The 21,219-nt window shown below is 40.2% G+C and overlaps 2 protein-coding genes across 4 annotated transcripts in view; one reads left to right on the top strand and one right to left on the bottom strand.

Moving 5' to 3' along the window:
• BRAP (BRCA1 associated protein) overlaps nt 1-16,871 on the bottom strand; it is a 39,150-nt gene extending 22,279 nt beyond the window's left edge. The window contains exons 1-9 of the mRNA XM_057491889.1: nt 16,650-16,871; nt 14,826-14,987; nt 13,983-14,178; nt 12,653-12,842; nt 6,782-6,895; nt 5,018-5,166; nt 1,593-1,668; nt 1,014-1,152; nt 541-650 (exon numbers count right to left, since the gene is read on the bottom strand). Of these exons, the coding sequence (XP_057347872.1) occupies nt 541-650; nt 1,014-1,152; nt 1,593-1,668; nt 5,018-5,166; nt 6,782-6,895; nt 12,653-12,842; nt 13,983-14,178; nt 14,826-14,987; nt 16,650-16,731 (1,218 nt within the window). The 5' untranslated portion in view covers nt 16,732-16,871. The remainder of the gene's footprint in view (nt 1-540; nt 651-1,013; nt 1,153-1,592; nt 1,669-5,017; nt 5,167-6,781; nt 6,896-12,652; nt 12,843-13,982; nt 14,179-14,825; nt 14,988-16,649) is intronic.
• Nucleotides 16,872-16,943: 72 nt separating this feature from the next.
• ACAD10 (acyl-CoA dehydrogenase family member 10) overlaps nt 16,944-21,219 on the top strand; it is a 39,890-nt gene continuing 35,614 nt past the window's right edge. For 2 of the 3 annotated variants that reach the window (XM_057491884.1, XM_036929490.2), the window contains exons 1-2: nt 20,159-20,295; nt 20,933-21,114. In XM_057491884.1, coding sequence (XP_057347867.1) covers nt 20,291-20,295; nt 20,933-21,114 — 187 coding nt within the window. In that variant the 5' untranslated portion in view covers nt 20,159-20,290. Of the gene's footprint in view, nt 17,085-20,158; nt 20,296-20,932; nt 21,115-21,219 lie in introns of those variants that run through there. The other variant, XM_036929491.2, reaches the window with a different exon arrangement.

The following is a 21,219-nucleotide window of genomic DNA, read 5'->3' as shown; positions in this document are numbered from 1 at the left end:
TGGGCTAATTTTGTTGTTCCTCAACTATATGAATACCCCAAAATGGCTTTATGTATACAAGCATCATGTTCATAAAGTATATACTTCTAGTACACATTTGAGTATATACACCTGTAGTTCATAAAATGCCAGCCCAACATATCTGGAAAAGCTTGTTGGGCAAGGAAAACAGGTTAGTAGGAAACACGCTATTTCCTCATTCTGACCAAAGTCCGCTCTGTTTCCCACTGTTAGTGCGATTCCAACAGGAAGATCGTTAACTTCTAGTTTATTGCAGCTCTAGGACAGCCTTAATACTGAGCTTGACACAGGAACAACACATTGAAAATAAGGCACAATGGAACTTTCAAAGGAAAAGATCAGAGAGAGTAAAAGTATTTTAATAGTCCTCCACAGCAATGACAGAACTTTAAAATGGAAGTTGACATAGACATACAGAGTAAATGACAAAAGGAAAAGTCCAAATCACCTTTCACTGATTTTAGAATAGTAAAAATCAGTAGAAATAGGTATTTAGGAATTACTGGTAATGTATCTTACCTCTAACTGTAAGGCATCTATTTTCTCTTCCTGGCACGTATCACCCTCACATTCATACTGTACTATTTTTCCATCTGTTTTACTTGCAACCAGTCGATGAACATAATTATCTAAAGAGAAGAGTAAGTCAACCAAGGCATTTATCTTTAGAACAAAAAGGTCTCTATACACTCTTAACTTTGACAAAATTTTTGTTTTTGTAGATCTAAATTAACTCCCTTGCAGTGTTTCTTTACAAGCAGACTGAATCACTTGTATTTAAGAGAGTGACAGAGCAGAGTGGAAGTATTAATTCTCTTTATAATGTGCAGTTCAGGCCATTCACAGGAAAAAGTGCCCTTCATTGCACCATGAGAATTGAGTTTGTCACAGCTAGCAGGAAGATTTCAAGCTGTGAGAGAAAGTGCAGAGGTTCTGAAGGAAGAGTTTTCATACAGAATGAATCCAAATTAGGCAATGAGAACGGTGTTCACCTCCAGCATAGTCCCAGACCCGGTGGTTGGTGAGCTGCATGGCATATGTGTGCTGGGTTTCCTCGAAGTGCTTATAAGCATGTCGACTTACATATCGTCCACATCCTATGTGGCCACATATTAAGCAAATCCAAAGGTTCTGCCAAGAAGAAGGTAGGATCTTCATTAGTTACACAAAAATACGTGACCTGGCCCACTTGGGGTGAGAAGAGGCCTGAAACAGAATGACATTTAGAGTTGTTCCTACAGGAGTTTTGAATAAATATACATTTAAAATACAGCAAACAAGGATGGTTTTATGGGTCCTCCATTTTCTCACTCTGATTTTATGGAACTCTATGAACAAACAGCAAGAAAAATATTCAGAATTTATCAATAAAAGTCTAGCCCTTTCCAAAGAAGAAAAGTGTGAAATATTTTGCTTGGGAATAATTTGTGTATTTATATTTCTTGCCTGACCTTAGACAAAAAAGAAAAAAAAGAATGAGTCTCAAGAAGAATTTAAGCCACACAAGGCAGAAGAAAATCCCTGACAGTTCAAGCTGTGTTCATTACTCTTTCCCACTATCCATTACTTACCTCCTGAACGCCACACTCAAAACACTTATTTTCTTCTACTGGCTCTGGTGTTTGACAGTACCGGCAAACGGGACACCTATCCAGGACACCAAAAGATAACGGCACAGATTAAATATAAAAGACAGCTGTTACAGACCTCAAGTCAGAAACTGAATTTTAAATCCTCTCTCCCTTATATACTATTTTTAAGTTATCAAAACTAAAGATATCACTCAAAAGACAAACACTTTCAAGCTATTTTAAGAAAATTAAAAAGTTTTAAAGCTGAGGAAAAGGCAGAAATTTTGACCTTATTCTACTCTTCCATCTAGAGCTTAGGTAATCCAAGAACTAAATATTTGCAGGTTAGAATTAGGAACTTGAGATAAATTATTAATTTTGTTGTATGTCTAGTTATTCATTTGGTATTTTTACTTCAATCAACTTTATCCCTATTTCCCAAAGATTTAAATCATTCAAAATGTACCCTGTCCTCTCAAGGCTGCTCCTAAGAGTTGAAACTAAAATCTGTAGTAAATCTGACCAAATTAAAAAAAAAAAAAAGTTAATTTACTTCCTGAAATGCACATGACTCTTTACCATATAATGAACTGTGTAAGAAGATAACACTGCTCTGCAAAAACTCAAGTTTTGGTTTACAAAAAGAGGTGAGGAGGAGTTGTGGTCAAAAGGTTCAAAGTTTCGATTATGCAAGATGAGTAAGTTTTGGAGAACTGTGGTACATCAACATGACTATAGTTGACAATGCTGTATTGCATTTTTGAAATTTGCTAAAAGGAGAGCCTTCGGGTGTTCTCACCACGCACATGCAAAAAAGGAAATGATAAAGGTGTGATGTGATGGATGTGTTGATTGGCTTTGTTGTGAACACTTCACCATGTATATTAGGTCATCAAGTTGAATGTTTTAAATATATACCATTTTTGATGCTCAATTATACCTCAATAAAGCTGAAAAAAAAAGGCATTGAAAAAATCCATTTTTCTATCATACAGGAGAAAGTAACACTAAGTATCATCATGAATGTGATACAACGAATGAGAGTTATGGTTGAGGGCAACTGAACTGACACCAAGAAGAAAGAATGCTTAAGAAATGACTAGTATCAGTTTGCTACTAACTGAGCAAATAAAACCGAGAAAAGGAAATAAGCAGGAAGAATTCCAAGTTCTTGTCACAGATGAGGTGGCTCGATTTGTGTTTCCCAAGAAAAAAGTAAACGATCTAATCTGTCTCCTTCTTTAGTGTCGAAAAAGAACACAAGACAAATTTGAAGAAGTAACAAAAATGGCAGCTGGGAGGCAGCAAGCTGTCATGTCAGAGACTAGCTCTGTGTCATCCTTCAGTCTGTGTGGCGGCTGTGGTAGGGGTTGAATAAGAAAACAATAAGCTAATTCTGAGATCTTATTTTCTACATTGTGTTAGAATGATTTTTCTGATCTCAGAGTGATCCTGAGAACAAAAAAGGGAGGTCACAAAATAAACTTATTTGTACTATACAGTTAGTTCTGTATGATATCACATTAAAAACTAATTAATAGTTTATAAAATCTTCTTGCCTTCCCCTTCAAAAATTATTTTTGAGTTGTCATATTATTTTCCTGAGGAGATATTTGTGGAAACCCTCCTAGAATGTCCTTCCCTGACATCTTCATGTGTCAAAAAAACATTAAGACCTGGTACCAATGCTGCCTCCTCCAGGTACCCCTTCCTGACAACCCCCAGTGGGTGAGCCATCTCAATCCCTTCCAATACAGGCTGGACTGTATGCATTTGTGTGTGTATGTAAACTCCCTTAGCAGGCTGAACTTCCCTGAGGATCTGTGCATGATTCCCCCACATCAGTACCTAACACTGTTCTATGCATATACTGAGGCTCAAAGCCCACCTGCTAAAGGAATTGCATGTTTTGAGGGCAGCCACCAGGTTTACAGGGGGCTGAATTCCAGTCCCAGTTCTGGCATTCTCTGGCCATGACACTTGAAGCACACTAATTTTTACCTCTGGGTCTCAGTTTCGTCCTCTTTAAGATGAGGTGGCTGTACAAGCTGGTCCCCGAGCAAACTTCCAACTTTAAACTGCTATGGCTCTATGACAGCCTGTACTGAAAGTAAATTTGGAGTGATGGAGAACAAAGAAGTGTCTAGAACTTACATGGCAGAGCAGATGGACACGAAATACAGATAAACACTTTATGGAATGCGTACCTCTCAGGGTGGCTTCATTCAAGGCAAATTTAAACCTATATAGTTCTCGGATCCACCAAATACCCCAGAACTGACTGAGGACTCTATAGAACTGGGGCAAGATTCTTGTCCAGCTAAGTAAGCTACAGAAAACTCAGGGTTTATTTATTTGCTTAGGAATATTCTCTGCTACAAGATCAGGTCTCCTGCTAGGTGTGAGGACATGGCAGTGAATTAGTCAGGCAAGGCCCCTGCTCTGTGAAAGCTGGCATTCTTCTTCTGGTCACTTGGGGGGTGGAGAAGAGAAATTCGTGTAGATATTACCCCTCCCTCATTTCTAGGTTTCGGATGTGATTTTCCCCTTCTTATGCACACCCCACCCCACACTGCCTCCTCCTGGGTCCCTTGCTAATAACTCCTACTCATCCTCTTTGAGAGGCCCCTGCTCAGGCAGCCCTGGCTGTGTCAGAGCCCTGGTTCTCCAGTCACAACACTGCATGCTGCTCCTCTGTAACACCTGTTAAGGCTATGTCTTCACATTTATTTGTGTGATTATTTGAATCTGCATCTTTCTTTCTGTAGCAGGAAACCTTTCTAGCTAAGTACCACAGTGTAGTTTGCAAAGGGAGCAATGACACTTGATAAAGAAAAAAAAAAGGTAGAGGTCACAGGCCAGTTCTTTGTCTTTACAATGCCACTCTACAAATAAGGCCTCTTATCACATTGGCAAACAGGACTCTGTAGGTATATGTGTGCCTCACATTTAATGACTGCTATTACTAGTGGCCACTGAGCTATTAACAGCACGATAAATCTAATATGCTAGACTGCTACAGCTCAGTTGATACAAAAGCCAAAGTAAATGGTGGACATTAAGTGCAAGTGATAGGAGATTTTAGATCGAGATTTCATTTTGGTATAAGAACCTCAAAGCTAAGCATTACTCTTTTATCCCCTCCTTCTCCGGCTCTTACAATGCAATAACTCACACTGCTTCTGGAAATTCCACAAGGATTCAGAACCAGCAAACTTAGGACTTGTCTAAAAATGCAGACTGCCAGGCAAACTGAGGAAAGTGAAGAAAAATGTAAGGCCTTTCCATGGGAACTCTTTACGATCATGGCATCAGGGTTTATAAACTCAAATATTGGAAAGGTTCATTTTTGGTGGTATTATTTTAATTCTGGGAAAGAACAATAATGAGTTTTGAGAGGGTAGGGGACTAGCTCCTACACTCACGTGGTGTCATCCCAGCGCTGCAGACACTGGCTGTGGAAGCTGTGGTTACACAACGTGGTGAGGATGCCATTCACTGACTCGTCCATGCGTTCCAGACACACTGTGCACTTGGGGAGCTCAGTCAGGTCCATCACGGGGAGGCTGGCGCCCTACACAGAAACACCTCACGTAAGCCGCACTTTTCATATACTAGTTCTGATTTTTTTTCTCTAAACAATAGTTTTCCTGTTGTTTTTTGACTCCGAGCAGGATGTTCTTAACATTAGTACTGTGTAAATAATTTAAATTGGTAGGATTTTCATTCATGCAGCAAATACTGATTAAGCACCTTCTACATTCCTAGCACCATGCTAGGAATTGGGGATGTGGGAGTGAACAGAGCAGACAAACATCCCTGTTCTCACAGAGCTGACATTCCAGGAAAGGAGACTGCTACCAAACCTTAACAGAGCACCTAAATTGTCACCAGACTCCCAGCTCTAACTGCAAAGGTTTATGATTAAAATAGAACACAAATGAATGAAAGCAGGAGAATAGGAACAGATCTGAATTTTTCCAGAGTAAATTAGAATTCAACACTTTCTACTAAGTGACACTAGTATCAGTTGACAACACTGATGTTACCCAGTCATTTAACATACAGTAATTGAGTCCCTGTAATGTGTGCCTGATATTGATCTAGGTGTGGAACAATGGTGAGCAAAAACATTCAATTAAGCCAAAAAAAACAAAGTCAGACCCTGACCTCACAGAGCTTAGAATCTAGCAGAGAGTGAGATAAAAATCAAATTAAAAAAAAGTATTACCAAGAGTCGTAAGTGCTATAAGAGAAAAGTGTAGGAGCCACAGCAGAATGTCAAATAGGCGGCGTAATGGTTTAGGTGGTCAAGAAAGGCGCCCGAGACAGCAGTGTCTGACATGACCCCTGCCAGCTGTACGATAAGCAGGAATCATCCAGGCAAAGGTGAGGAGATACACACATAAGGACATGCCAAGAAAAATCACATTAATGCCTGAAGAGTGGTATTTACTGGAAATCTCTCAGGAAGCCCTGTTCATTTAGAGAAAAGAATCTCTAAAACTGAGGCCTTGCTCAGCACATGGCATAAAGGACCCCTGATTTTATCACTTACCAATTTTTAGTTTACCCAACCTAATGATAGAACAATCTCACTGAACTTTTTTCCATCAAGCTGATTTCAAGGTAGATAGACCTTTAGGTCTACTTTAAAAGGAAGGAAATCTTAAAAATGTAACATAGCTGCATCTACTACTTCATAAAATGGTTCTAGTGAGAATATATTATTGGAAAGATCAATGCAATTACAGACTGCTATGAAAACAGAATCAAGAATTAAGACAGGGATTAAGGGTTGATATTTAAAACAAAAATACTTCTTTTAGTCTCTAAGCAATGCTTTATCGATGTGGGACAGATGAACACTCATTTTAATAAAACAGGTAATATCCTTCTAAAAAACATTTTTGGACAATTAAAAAAAATTGGTAAAATTCACGTAATACAGAATTTGCCATTTTAAAGTGTACAATTCAGTGGTTTTTAGTATATTCAACGAGGCTGTACAATCATCACTACTATGTAATTCTAGAACATTTCTATCACCCTGTCTCTCACACCTGCCAACCACTAACACACTGTCTCTATGGACTGGCCTATTCTGGACATTTCCACAGACACCTGAACATTCACCTTTATGCCATTCTGACATATTTACATCATATTTAAGACTCGTGTGCACTTACATCTTCAGATTTCAGTACTTCAGCCCTTTCCACATAGACCAGCTGACAAACATCATCTTCTATGGAGTTGAACTGGCGGCCGTTGCACGCCATGTAAAAACTATCTGCGTCAGTCTAGGCACACCAATGGGGAAAAGGAAAAAAAGATATCCTGAAAAGATGCTTTATATTTAAGATACACAGCTTCAATTACTCTCTTCATACGCTTTTAAAGTTTACACTCAGGAAAGGAAGGAACTGCCAAAAGCAACATCTATGGAAACAGGAAGCAGATTCGTAGGCTAATCAAACTGAGATCAATATTCTGCATCTCTACAATGTTTCCTGATAAATGGTAGTTTTACCTGAACTAGCAGAAGCTACTAAAGTGCAGTAAGCTGACAGCTGGTACAATTTTATTTTATTTTATTTTATTTGCTCTCCATAAATATTTATTCACTGAAGGAATAGATGACACAGGCTCCAAAAATGTGTATCTCCCCTCTATTTCATCTCTCCTCGAGCACATTTCTATTTCATTAACTGGAACACATAACACACACTCCATATACCAGAAGGTTTGCCTTTTTAAAAAATTCATTGGTTGGTCTGCTTCTTTGAAAAACATAATCAATGAAGTGTTTTCCCTACCTGTAAAAACAATTCAGCAGTGTAAGCAGCCTAATTTAAAAGAAGATATATCTCCTGAAGAATACTATAAACATTCAATAAAACTTGGTGTTTGTTTCAAATTAATGCAGGCCAAATAATGTCTATAATTTCTGGTGGATAAACATAAAAATCCCTTGTTTAAGAGCAGAAAAATCCCTTAGAGAGCAGCTGTCAACAGCCTTCTATTGGACAATAGTAACAGCCTCCTTACTGGTCTCCCTAAACCCAGCCCCTGGACCTCCAGTTCTCTCTTGTGGTTGAAGCCAAAATGCTTTTCTTAAAGAAATGTATATGAATTAATTTCAGTTTTCTGCATGGGACCTTCAGTGGCATCTCACTGCTCTTATAATAAAATCCTTAGCTTAGCTGGTACGATTTTAATATTCAACTGGCAATAGACATTTCCCTCAGTGTCAGTATTTCTCCGCCCTCTGGTCAGCACTTTCCCAGCAACTCAAAGTAAACACTTATTTTTGCAAATCTTGGAATGAAATCCTAACTGATGATTTCCAAAAGGGAACAGACCTTTTGAAAAATGCCAGCATCTGTGTTGGAAGAAAATAAAGGACCAGTGGAATGGGAGTGGGTATGGAGTGAAAAGCCAACCCTCTCTTCACTAAACCAAATGATAATACATGATAGACAAGGATTCCATAAGGGGGTTTTAAACAACCTAGTGTGTAATACCAAAGCCAAACATTTGGCCAAGATGAAGAGGTCCAAGATGAGCCAGCCTGTAAAATACTAAAAGTCTGGCTCCCTTGGAGCAGAAGATAGGATCAGGGGAAACAGTCACTTGTAGGTAAAGCTGCAAAGGCACATGTACATTTGTGAACATGGACACAAGCAAATCAGACTTTCAGGTCTGGCTTTAGTAGAAAGTAATGAAGAGACGATTCCAGTTTTTAAACTCAGCAATTTTTAGGGGCAGCTGGGAGGCCAAGGCTTGTTTGAATTTGACTCCCACATGGGCATTAGTCCAAACGTGGTAAGTAGTGTGTTTTGACCCCAACCAGTAGACACAAGCTGCCTGAGGGGAGGAAGGGTGTTCTGCTAAAGGAAATGCCACACTGTCAACCTCTAGGAAGAGATTCAAGTCTGAACCAGGCAAAAATAGTCCCGCCTATCTACCCTCAAAGTGCCTGTAAGCTTTCAGCAGCTTTTCATTTCACTCTGATGATGTAATTTAAGTGTGGATGCTTGATTATTTATGCTTTCTTAACATGAACAAGTGAGCTGAGCAGCTGAGGCAGGATGATTAATTCTAAACAGTTTTTTTTGGAGGGAGGGCTTTCTTTCAGGAAACAGTCTATATATTGGGTTCATTGCACTTTAACTTCAAAATGTTAAAAGCCAGTTCTTGCACAGTAAATTGCTTTAATACTAAGAAGAGGCAACCTAAAATGGCTTCCCAAATTCGTCAAGAGCTATGGCATTTTCCTGAAATGCTTATGGGTGAGTAAGCACTGATTCGTGCACTGAGGGAACTGAGTGCCTGGAAGTGAGGCCACGGGTCAGGTCTCTGGGGTCTCAGCGCTACCACCAAGTGGTTGCAGCTGTGCCAGCTGAGGTAAGGCTGAACCCGCTTCAAACCTCCAGTTTTCTCAATGCTCACTAAGCAACCATACCTCCTTAGAGGAAGGGACAAGGTTTGTGATACTGGGCGTGTGACAAAATCTACTCAACACCAAGACAAGTAGTGATTTTACAGCATCTTATTAGGCTGATGGACAGTGACTGTGAAGGGGTATGTGGGGGGGACTTGGTGAAGTGGGGAGCCTAGTAAACACAATGTTCTTCATGTAACTGTAGATTAATGATACCAAAATAAAAAAACAAAAAAATAAGAAAATAAAAAAGATCTACTCAACACCAGAAAAATTATTCCTTTACTGGGGGAGTTGTTTACATATACCAGTGAAATGTACTTCAAAATTTTGGTACTAAAAATGTAGCTTCACTTGTTCGATTATTTACTGAGCACCCAGTATGTGCCAGGTACCCTGCATTAGGATGCGAGTAAAGAACAAAATACACATGGGTCCTACTTCAACTCACTACTGAAATGCAGAAAACAAAGGCCTGAAGCTAACTGCAAAAAACATACAAGAAACAACTCTTTTACTTAAAATGCTTGCATTGTACAGAGCCCCAAATGTAAAGAAACTCAGCTTTTTTTTCTAGTCCTTTATTCTTATTGTTCTCTTTCTTCCCAGGATAAACTCAGAAAAAGAAAAATCCATTTTGATCAAGGGTCCTTTACCATCACAATTATAAACTATAGTATTGAGAACATTTTTACTTCTCAGAAGAGGGGTCTCCTAGGCTGTCCTAAGAATGCAAGTGAAAATGAGCCGACACACTCTACTTAGAGGTTATCAATCCTTTTTTGTTCTCAAGAACTATAAAACTGAACCCCCTCCTGCCTTCTGTATCCTAATGAACTATAAGTTCCTTATTCAGACTAAATTTCCTAAAGCCCACAGTATGACCGTGTAAGCATATCTCCAGCATAAAGCTGAGGCCAGCAGAAATTCAAGAGATTCATAAAAGATATAGAAAAGGTCTAGTATTTTTTTTTAATTTTATAGCTTTATTATTGTGGAATACAATACACATTTTAGTAGTGCACCAAACAAAATGTAACTGTAGGACAAGCAAGGTTAATATACAGGATACAGCCAGTACCCAAGGAAACCTTCCTACAACTCTATCCAATTCCCCTTTTTTCCTCCTCTAAATAGATGGCAATCACTTTCTTACTTTTCCTAATACCTTTGTCAACTAACTATGCTTATCAACATTAGAGTTTACTAGGGAAAAAAGGCCTTTGTTGTTAATAAAAATTTCCTGGGAAGAAAGACAAGAATATAGTTAGCTGTCCAGGCTGTGGAGACAGGCTGCCTGGGTTTGAATTCCAACTCTGACATTTATTAGCTATGTAGCTTATCTGTGCTCTTTCCTCAATTATAAAAGATGAAAGTAAAGAAACCTACCTTATGGCATTGTTGGGAGGACTCAAGGAGTTAATGCATGAAAAACACTTAGCACAGCTTTGGCCTATAGTAAGTGCTCAACAGTTGGTAGCTATTAAATCTGTAGTTCTCATTAAGGCCAATATTAATTTAACAACTTCAAGTCTTGTACCAGGTGGGTGTTTTTTTAGGCCTAACAGGATATGCCTCAGACTCTTAAGATATAGCATTAGCACTAAATAATACAACTCATGATGCCAAGGGTTCTATTCCTATGGGGAAGAGCCAGCGAGCTGTACCACAGTCTCAGAAAATATCCATGAACTTGGGCAACCTGCACTTGGTCAAAAACAGTGGAGAGACAGTGCATAAGTACAAAGAAAATCCATTAACAGTAACTGAAAATTTCTACAGCATTATCTGTAATGTTTGAAGGCCAGTAGCTGCTACAGGGATGTTTGTGGGTTTACAAGACTTCGTAAGATTCAAAAATCTACTATGTTCTTAAACATTTTTCCCGATCTGTTTCTGTGACTTTTCCTGTGTTGCTTGCTGACTGCCCTTAATTGTTAAGTAGAAGCTAAAACTAAAATATTGCCATTACACCATTTCTTGCAAATAGTGACTACCTTCCCTTCCCCCTACTTTTATCCTGTTACTGGAAGAGGAGTATTCCCTAGGAATTAAGATGAGGGCTCAAATCCCAGCTCAGTCACTTATTTCTAGCCATGGGCAAATCACTAGGCAAATCACAAACTTCTCTCTGCAGTTTCCTCATTTGTAAAAGGATAGTGGCAGTACTTGTCTACCTCATAGGGTGGCACTGAGGATTAAATGAGATAATGCACATCAAGCACTTAGCACAGTGAGTGGTATAGAACACTGTCAAAAAAGGCTGCCTGTGAACCTTGTAATCCTCAGCATTACATTACAATGCTACTCGATTTAAAGGTTTAAAGTACCACTTGCCTATTGTTTACAGAACTTATCAGTGACCTTGGAAAGTCTCTTGCTTAAATGCTTTTCTGTTCTCATTGTCAACTTGTGAAGTCTAAGTCTACAGGATAGCTAAACATGTTTTTGATGTCCCCCTCAATGGTGGAATGCTTTGTAAAGGTTAAGTAACTCTGTACCCTCTTGTACAGAACTCCACACTAATAATTCTCCCTCTGGGGCCCACAGAAGATGCAAATACAATTCAACTCTCACTTCTCTTTATTTCCTCTCTATGGCCAATGAATGCCTGCTACTGCTGTCAACTCTAGATTTCTGTAATGAGGAAGGAGGAGATGGGCAAGTGGGTCTTGTGCCATGAGCTCCCTTACACCCACAAATCTCAGTGACTGGCCAGGGACAATGGCAAATGATCCTAAAGGCACACCCATTTCTTTGTCAGTCTACAAGCTGGAACTTTTTAGCTGGGGCAAATTCGGGAAGGCTGTTTATCAGTGAAGTGAGGAAGGAGTAACTTTGGACAAAGCTCCACTTCAAAACCTAAGGAGTGTACAAATATAACAGGCTATTAAAAAAACATAATGATAAGGTAGCTCTTTAATAATATGGATAATACCTAAAGTTAACCTCATTTAAAAATTCATACAGAAATATGCATACTGGTAAGAATAAATATGTAAAGCCAAGGGAGTATCTTTCTACATAGAGAAACAAGAAGCATGGAAAATGTTGCTTAACACAACAAGTGAAATGGGAGTGGATGGCAAACCACCTTATATCAAAAAGTATCTGTAATAATGCACTTTTAAAGATTGAAAACATCACCATTCTTTGGGTGTTTCTGTACTAAAGTGATTTTCAGTCAGAACTCTGAAGCATCTTTAATACATTAAGGAATGTCATAAAATCCCTCTTGTCACCAAAATTTTAAAAAATAAAATGGATCTCATTTTCTAAAATGTGTCAAAGATCAACTTTGGAAAAGAGAACTAAGAGATTAGGGGCAAGGTGTTATGACAAGTAATATGGTGTCAACTTCAGAAAGTTTGGGAAATACTAACACAACCTCAGGTTTCATACCCAATCTGATTTATAGAAAATTATGAGTATGAATTAGAACAGTGTGTCTGCTAATGAAGATAGAAATGTTTCTAGAATCACAACAGTACCCTAGAAGATATGTATACCAAGAATCTTAAATGCAAAATGTTGTAAATCACACACTGCTAGGATTATACAGTTTCAAAAACAGTTTCTGTGGCAAAGAGATTTTTAGTATCTTAACTTTTACCTGTGCACTAAACTTTATCAGCACCATATATTGATTTGGAGTAGAGTCTCTGATGATTTTCATTTGTTCAATTACTTCATTAAATGGTGCGACAAACTTCATAAGGTCATGACTGGTCATTGTAGCAGGGACTGTGAGAATACACAGCATGGCACTGCGCCTCACATCTTCTTTTAAGGAGGTCATCTTACTAATAAGACAATAATTAGACTGTCTTGAATAGATGAGGTATGGTTAGTTCAGACAACAGACAACTTTTATGTCCAAGAAAATAGGAAAAAAAGAAACTTGTAATACTTTACAAAGCAATTTAAACAGCTTATTTTACCTGAAAATACATACAAACCACATGGGTAAATGCAAAGTTCCTAAAACATATCTGCAATGGAGTTTAAGGTCAGCTTTGAAATGTTCTGCATTGCAATCACCACTGAACTTTTTAAATCTTCAGTTAAAGGCTTGTTATGGTTATGAATCTGCATTAGGCAAATGTGCAGTTTGTGCTTTGTTTTTAAAATAATCTCTCATCAGGTAACTTAGAAGCAAGCACAACTCTTACTATGGACTTCTCTCAAAAGGTCTAGAAGAGAAAAGAGCTCTAAATATAAAAAAGAATTTAGAACCATGAGAAGTGACTGAAGATTGGATAAAGTGTTGCTGGGTTGGAATGGCTGGAATAAACGGGGGGGTGGGCGAGACCCTCACACAATGCAATTTGTTTTTTGAAATGCGACAAACCCACTTGAACAGCTGTGATCCAAAATGGCTACCTGAGTATTCACTGCTTCCCAGAGGGGACCTAGCAAGCAAGTTTGGACAAGGACAGCCTTTAAAGAGACCAGCTGCTGATAATTCAACAAGCTAATGGCCCCACTTAAAAATTACCTAGCCAAATGCTTCCTTTCCTGGACCTCCAGTCTCCTTTTGGACCACAGAAAAGGGTAAAAAGTGATGAAATTGCAATCCATTAACTGACTTCTTAGCAGCTTCTTTAGTAAAGATTTGGTGAAGATATGATACTATAATGATGTTATGGATCATCTGTAATTTCTCTTTTTTATCTTCCTCCTTTTCAATTTTCCAATCACTTTGTATGTCTACCTTCTCAGGATATTTTCTCAAATGTATCTTACTTTCTTTTACAAAAAGAAGCTTTGACCCAATCTACAAAATTAACCAAATGCAAAACATTTAGTAATTCTCTACATTAAATATATGAAAGTTCTATCTTTTTGATGCTTAAAATATTCACTTCTTTACAGGGCAAGAGATTTCCCTCTGCCTTAAAGCAAAAAATTGATCAAATCAGAAGGAAAAAGGTTTTTCTTACTTTGTCTTGTATAGATGCATAATACCATGAACTATTTCAACTGATGGATTTCCACTAAAGAATGAAATCTGGTCAGGAAGCTGTTTTGATGGAGAATCAGGAGTGTTTATGCACTCATTACTTTGCTCTTTACTTCTCTGTGCAGTACAGGATGCTTTTGAAGACTTCCTGTCTTCCATCGTAGCTTTCAGCTCATCTTTCACAAATCAAAAATTAGATTATAAACAGATAGGAAATATGCCAAAAGATTCTAATTAGATGAAAATCTGAGTCAGAAGAAAAAACTCTGACAGAGAAATTGTAATATATTACATTAAGAACCATATTCATAGATCAGCTGAGTTTTGGGGTCATCAGAACTTGAAAATGCTCTTTGCCCTACAAAAATCTCATTAATTTCTTCTCAGAAACTCAAGGATGGCTCTTACCATAATAAAAGCAGGTGTCTCCCATCATGTGCTTTTTAAGTGGGACACATTCTGGGCTATTAAACTTGGAAACTAGACCAACCAGTTCTGACCACCACTATGGAGTGAGCTGGCAGAGCAGGGGAAGACCCAACATGCTTATCTGGAGTCATTTAAGAGCTGCCACTGATGTAGGTGCTAAGTAGCCTTCCTCACTGAATAAAGCTGTCAATCAATTCAGCTTGTTTGTATTAATTTAGGAGAAATTTTTGGAAAAGTTGAAATGTGGTTTGATAACTTCACATAAGGCACCCAGGCAGTGAAAGAAAAAAGTATGCTATAGGTCAAAATCATGGGCTCATCAAACAGCATGTATAAAATAGGCAATGAGTGGCTTAATGTTACAAAAGAAAGGCTGGGATTGTAGAAAGCATACCTGGCTTGCACTTCATGGTCTCAATGATCATATCTGTCATTTCTCGATGGCCAAGATGCTGATGTATGATTGCTGCTTTCTCCCCTGGTGACTTCCCTTCTAAAGAGGCTATAGCTGAAGCTAGTGTCTTCTCTTTGATCTCCTCATCAGACATTTCCCCCGCTAAAGAACACATGAATGATTAGTATCTGATAATTAAAACAAGCTCTTCTCCACTCTCAATGTATCCACCCATAGTTTTTCTTTTTCTCTCAGCTGACCTTCCCCAAGATGATAAGAAACCTTTGCTGTGTCCATTTCATTTACCTCTGGGCTCCTCAGTGCCCGCAAACAGTCATACACAGCCAATGCAATAAATTCAGAAACGTAGGGTTGTTCTAGTGAAATCATGCACTTACCAGCCTAAGAGCTTTAGAAAAGGTTTAACAGTGACTATGCCCAGATGGACCAATGTTTTAGTAATCCCTCATAAAGTGGAACTGTGTTGAGCCCCAGACGAAATCAAGTTCACCAATAAACAAAACTTTCAAAAACGTTTAGTAGTTTTCTTATACACCTTGGGTTAGCTTTATGCTATGAGAATCTGTGAATGCTGTCTTAAATAACTGAATGAGAATCTGAAATGGCTATCTTAAATCACTGAAACACACAGAAAGGTAAAAGGAATCGGACACTCAACTGAAATATTCTTAATATAAGCTCTACTAGAGCAGGGACCAGGCCTGTTTTGTCCATTACTGTATCCCTGAATGATCCCCAACATGGTGCCTAGCAAACAGTGGAATGTTTTAAAATGTATATTCAGGGAAACATACAACACAATCCCTACCTGTTCTAGCCTCCCTCTCCAAACCAAATAGATCCTCTCATCATAGCTTTCCAAACCGTTTCTTTCTTTCCTTCAAAGCACTTATCACAGCTGTAATTCCACGTTTATTTTGTAATTATTTAATTAATCTGTCTCCTCTATTGAACTTCTAGTGCGATTAAAGCAGGGACCATGCCTGATTCTGCACATAACTAAAGGTCCAGCAGATAGTGAGCATTCAGTAATTAATTGTTGAATTAACGTTATTGTTAGTAAATTGCTCAAGGTCCAAGGAACATAGTCATAGCTGCATTCGCCAGTAAGGTGGCTGTGTGGCTGGTAGTGAAGAGCTCAAATACACTCCAGTACGGGTCTCAGAGTTAGAATCCTAGTTTCACCGCTTACAGTTTCAGTGTCCCAGTCTGTAAAAAAGACCTATCACCTATTTACCCAATAAGGCTGTTGTGAAAATAATTAAAAGATAATGCACACAGAGTGTTTTAGTACAGTGCTGGGATATACGACGTGTACAAATTTTAGTTATAATTATCACTATTGTTACATGGCGCTTAAATGGAGATTCTTTCAAAGAGGAACGACTCAATCCACGGACCGTCAGCGTCGCGGGTCATCCAATCTCTGCCTTTACAAAACCTAGAGAAAAGCAACTACATTACTCGACTCTAATCCAGGGCTGAGAGCGCGACGCTCCACGCATAAATAGAGTGCCCGTCTTCATGTAATTGTAGATTAATGATACCAAAATAAAATAAAAATGTGTATACCCCTAAAAAAAAAAAACAGAGGGCCCGTGGGAGGCCCAGGAAGGGCTTCCCAGACCTGACATCCGAGAAAGGCTCTTAAGGATGGATAGAACGGGGGTGATCTCAGCCACTTCTTAAGATTCTTCCTGAGGCAAAAGCTCTGGCCGCGGCCTTTCCCCGGGCCCTTCCTTTGCTAGGAGAGCCCCGGCACCAGGCCAGGCTACAGGGAAGCGGCGAGGCCGCGAGACTCACCAGCGGCACTGAAGCCGAAGTCGGCGGGGACGGGCGAGTGTTCTGCGAGCTCCAATCGGATGACAACCAGTGACACACTCATAGGGCAGGTGCTGGCCGGCCCGGGCCCCGGCGGGCTCAGGAGAGGCTGAGAGGCCAGCCGAGAGGCCGGACGGCCCGAAGCCGGATGCGCCGCCAACGCCGCCTCAGGAGCAGTAGCAGTTCGCGCAAACCTCTGAACCACCACCAACTCCGCTTCCGCCTCCCGGCTGCCGTCGCTGACCCGGGGTTACGCATGCGCAGAACCAGGGCGAGCTCCGACTGGGCGGAGCGGCGACCGCGTGACTGACGTGACGGCGCGGAGGTGAACCTGCACTTTTCCTGACTGGGGTTCCTGGAGGTCGCGGAGGAGAACCGTTGCGGGGATTGTGGTCCCTGATCCCATTAGGCCCATCGGTGGGTTTGCGCCCAGACCTGAGTTAACTTACCCCAGGGACCTCGCCGTCAGCCCACCTTAGCTGACGGCTAGGGGTCCCCAGCTCCGCTAGGTCTCCGAATTGTCGGAAGAACCACGTCATGCGGAGAGCTGGTGCCTCTTTTCATTTGACCCCCTCGCTCTAGATGTAGTTCGTATTGCTTTGTGTAAGCCACACCTTACAGAGGGTACGACGAGGCTGGGAGGTGAATCCTCTGCGGGCCCATGCGGAGTAGGGACTCGATTGCAGCGTTAAAATAGGATAAAGGCAGGGTGGTGCAGGGCTGGAGATAGATCTCGGTCCTAGTCCCCACCCTGTCACTTCACAGTATTTCGCTGAGAGCCTAGGCACGGTTGGAATAATGGAGCTGCATTGTTTAATAAGATAAACATCCAGTTCCTGTTATTATGGAGTCAACCTTGATGACCACCTGTGTTACCTTGAGCTAGGTTTTGGATAAAATCGGAATATACAGCTGTGAGAATGAAATGAATAGAGTGTGACTCTATCATCATCAATTTTCCTGAGATTCAGCATTCTTTCCAGTGCATTAGGCTGCCTTTAGCATACAGATATTGAGAACCACAATCAATACATATGGCACATACGTGACAGGATGCTATTCTAGGTACATGATGAAGTGGTATCTCAGGTGTGTCACAGCACAAGCTTGTCACACAGTATGTGGACTATATGGCATATAGCACGACTACTTGATACATGTGTAAATGTAGCTTGGGACTGCACCTTATGAAATGTTTCAGTATACAGTTTATATCAAGGTTATCCAGCATCTACACTATTAATATTCTGGGTTTCCACAATTCTCTGGGGAGCGTGTGTGTCCTGTGCTGCACAGGGTGTTCAGCAGCATCCCTGGCCTGACCCACTGGATACCAGTAGCAGTCCCCCCACCCACCAAGTGCTGACAGGCAAAAATGTTTCCAGATTTTGCCAAATGTCCACTTTGAACCAAAATCGCCTCTTGATGAGAGTCACTGGTTTATGTGAAGATGTGCATGCCATATGCACATAGTATATGTATATGACATGAGACCTGTGAACTTTTTATAGTATATTATGGTAGTAGATAACATTTACTGGTATGCCAGGGCATGAACTTAAGTGCTTTACATATTTTATCTCATGGGAGAGTAACAGTAACTTTATGAGAAGGGTATTATAATTATGTCATTTTATAGAGGAAGAACCTTAGGCTCAGAAAGAAAATTGCTTAAGATCTCACGCTTAGTAGTAGAGCTGGGATTTGAACCCAGGCATTCTGATTCCAGAGCCAACACTCAAATCTCTTTACTAAACCATCTCCTTAATGTGTGACACTCTATGTGCATATTTATGAAAACATAATTTAGATAGCAAATCTACATTATCATATTAATCTCATTCTGAGAGAAGACAGACTGTTCTCTTCAGCACAGAAGGAAGGTGCCAGTTCTGAGACCCAGATTGTTAGGTAGAGATGGGCAAGTTGGGCTTATTACAGTTCTTTGTGTCTGCCAACCATTAAGGCTGTCCCCTTCTTCCACCTATTTTCTGATTCATCCTGTTTATTCATTCTTTCAACTCTATACTGAGGATCTGTTATGTGTCTAGACACTGGGCTAGGCTCCAGCGGATGAATACATACAAAAATGATATAAAATAGTCCTTACTTTAAGGAGTTTATAATTATAGGAGCAGATAGACATGAAAACAGTACTGTGTAGTGGGGTAAATGCTCTAGTGAAGGTTATGAAAAAAAAAAAAGTACCAGAGTCTGCCTGGGAAAATAAAAGCCTAAAAGTCTGTCCTTAGCTGTAACATAAAAATGAAAAGAAGTTACAGGCAGATAAAGCAGGGAAAGGTGTTCCATTCAGTTGGCATGTACCACAGCCTGGACGTGTGAGAAATACATTTTCCTGCTCCGAAGAGTGCTGGGAAGTGGCTAGAGCAGTTCCATCATCTCTGGTTGGAAGCAAGCTAGTCAATGGGAGCGCTTACCCACTCACCTATTAGCAGGAGAATGTGGATGATAAGAGTCCTCAGTGAGAATGGAGGTCACTCCTCAGGCCCTGGAAACACTTTTCCTCTCTGTTAAGCCCTCACACAAAATGTGTTGATGCTTTTAGGAACCTGTAAATAAATTTCTTCTTCCATTATAAACTTTGGCCTTGGCATAAGAATGTAAGTAAAACTGAAAATGCAAATCAACCCCTAAGTTTTTCATTTCAAAATTCACTCCCAATTCATCAAATTTCCAATTATAGGAGAAACATATTTTTGTATCACCTTGAAGATTTACTGCTGAATCCTTCCTTTAGATTCTTAATAATTTATTGAAACTTTATGGTGGCACTGAAGTGACTCCCATGAACTTGTAGGCTCTTACCTGTTTCGCTCTATCCTGATTTTTAGTGAGCTATTTAACCATAGAAATCACAAAAGCTTAAGGATTTTCATGAGGAGATGACTGCAAATAGAATTTGCTTTAATTATTTTGGTTTCTTTCCCCCTAGCTTTTAATTTTAGATCTATAGAAAAGTTGAACAGATAATACAGGGATCTCTCATATACCTTCACCTTCTGCATATTTGGCTTATCTCTATATGTACATATTTCCATACATATACATATGTGTATATGTATTTCCATATATTTTTATATATATATAATGTGTATGTCATTGATATGGGTTTTTTTCCCTGAACCTTTTGAAAGTAAATTTAGAAAAGAGGCAATAAGGCTATTGTAGTGGTCTGTAGGAGAGATAATGGTGTGGCGGCAGCATTCTAAGTGCTGGAAGTGGGTGAGTGCAGAGATCCTTGTAGTACAGGTGAGTATACAGGACAGACTTCTCATCTGTCTTCTCTGGTAGCCAGAAGAGTTTTCATGAAGAAAGTGACAGGTAAACTACAGTTGAAAGGACAGTTTGGAATTAGCCCAGTATGGGGTGGAAGGGAGCACCCCAGGGCAAGGAAACAGCATATGCAGAGGTCTGGTAGCAAGAGAACACCATGTGTTTGAGGAAGCTGCACATAAGATTTTCATGTCCAGATCATCCTGGTTAGTGTGAAAAAAGGGAGAGTTGTGCCAAAGCAGGGACACAGGTCTTAAGAGTGCCTTTTCAACAAAGAAGACAAGTGGTGATTCTACAGCATCTTACTATGCTGATGGACAGTGACTGTAATGGGGTATGTGGGGGGGACTTGATAATGGGGGGAGTCTAGTAACCATAATATTGCTCATGTAATTGTACATAAATGATACCAAATAAAAAGAAAGAGTGCCTTTTCAAGGCAGATTAAGGAACAGAGTTTGTCATGAGGGGAATGAGGAGCACTGAAGGTTCTAAATAAGGTTAGAGTGTAATCAGCTGCAGTTTTGAAAGATGACTGGTTGAAGAGTGAAGGAGGAATGAGAAGGGGGTTTGAGAAGAGGCCATGGGACCAGGTAGTGTGTTGCAATGATCTCTGGGCAAGATAATGGCTGCCAGAGTGGAGAGGTAGATGGAGATTTTCAGGAGGAAGAATTAACAGCACAGAGCAGCTGGAGCTGAGGTGGCTGAGTGGAAGACTGAGGGAAGGAAGGGGTGAATCCCAGTGTCTAGCTTGGGCAGCTAGCTGAAAGGTGGAGCCCTTTACTGTGAGCTAAGGAACCTAGAAAAAAGAGTAGTCAGGGAAGGTGGAGATAGTGAGTTCAGTTCCAATTGTAGTTTGAAGTGTTTGTGGGAGATCAGCAGAGATGTCCGTTGACACCCTTGAGCTCTAGGATGGAGGTCCAGATTGGAGGCAGCGAAGGCAAAGTGCCCTGTGCCACTTTCTCATGCAGCCTTGGTCTGAACATGTGCATAAGGAGGCTTTTCCAGGCCACCCATCTCCAGTGGGCTTGGAGGGCAGCCTGCAGGCACCAGGGAGCCTGGCGATGGACGCATTCTGGAGGTGGCACCTACAGAGCGGTGATCTTTGACATGGGTGGAGTTCTCATTCCCTCTCCAGGGAGAGTGGCTGCAGGTGAGCTCTTTATTCTGTTTTACTTCGGGAGACAGGGGTGGGGGAATGTAGGATGGTAAGGGGAGACAGGAACATTTGGGGAGCATTATTCCTGTGGGTAATATT

The sequence above is a fragment of the Manis pentadactyla genome, chromosome 14 (assembly GCF_030020395.1).
Source record: "Manis pentadactyla isolate mManPen7 chromosome 14, mManPen7.hap1, whole genome shotgun sequence".
In the NCBI taxonomy this organism is placed as follows: Eukaryota; Metazoa; Chordata; class Mammalia; order Pholidota; family Manidae; genus Manis; species Manis pentadactyla.
This window is presented reverse-complemented; position numbering and strand designations above follow the sequence as displayed.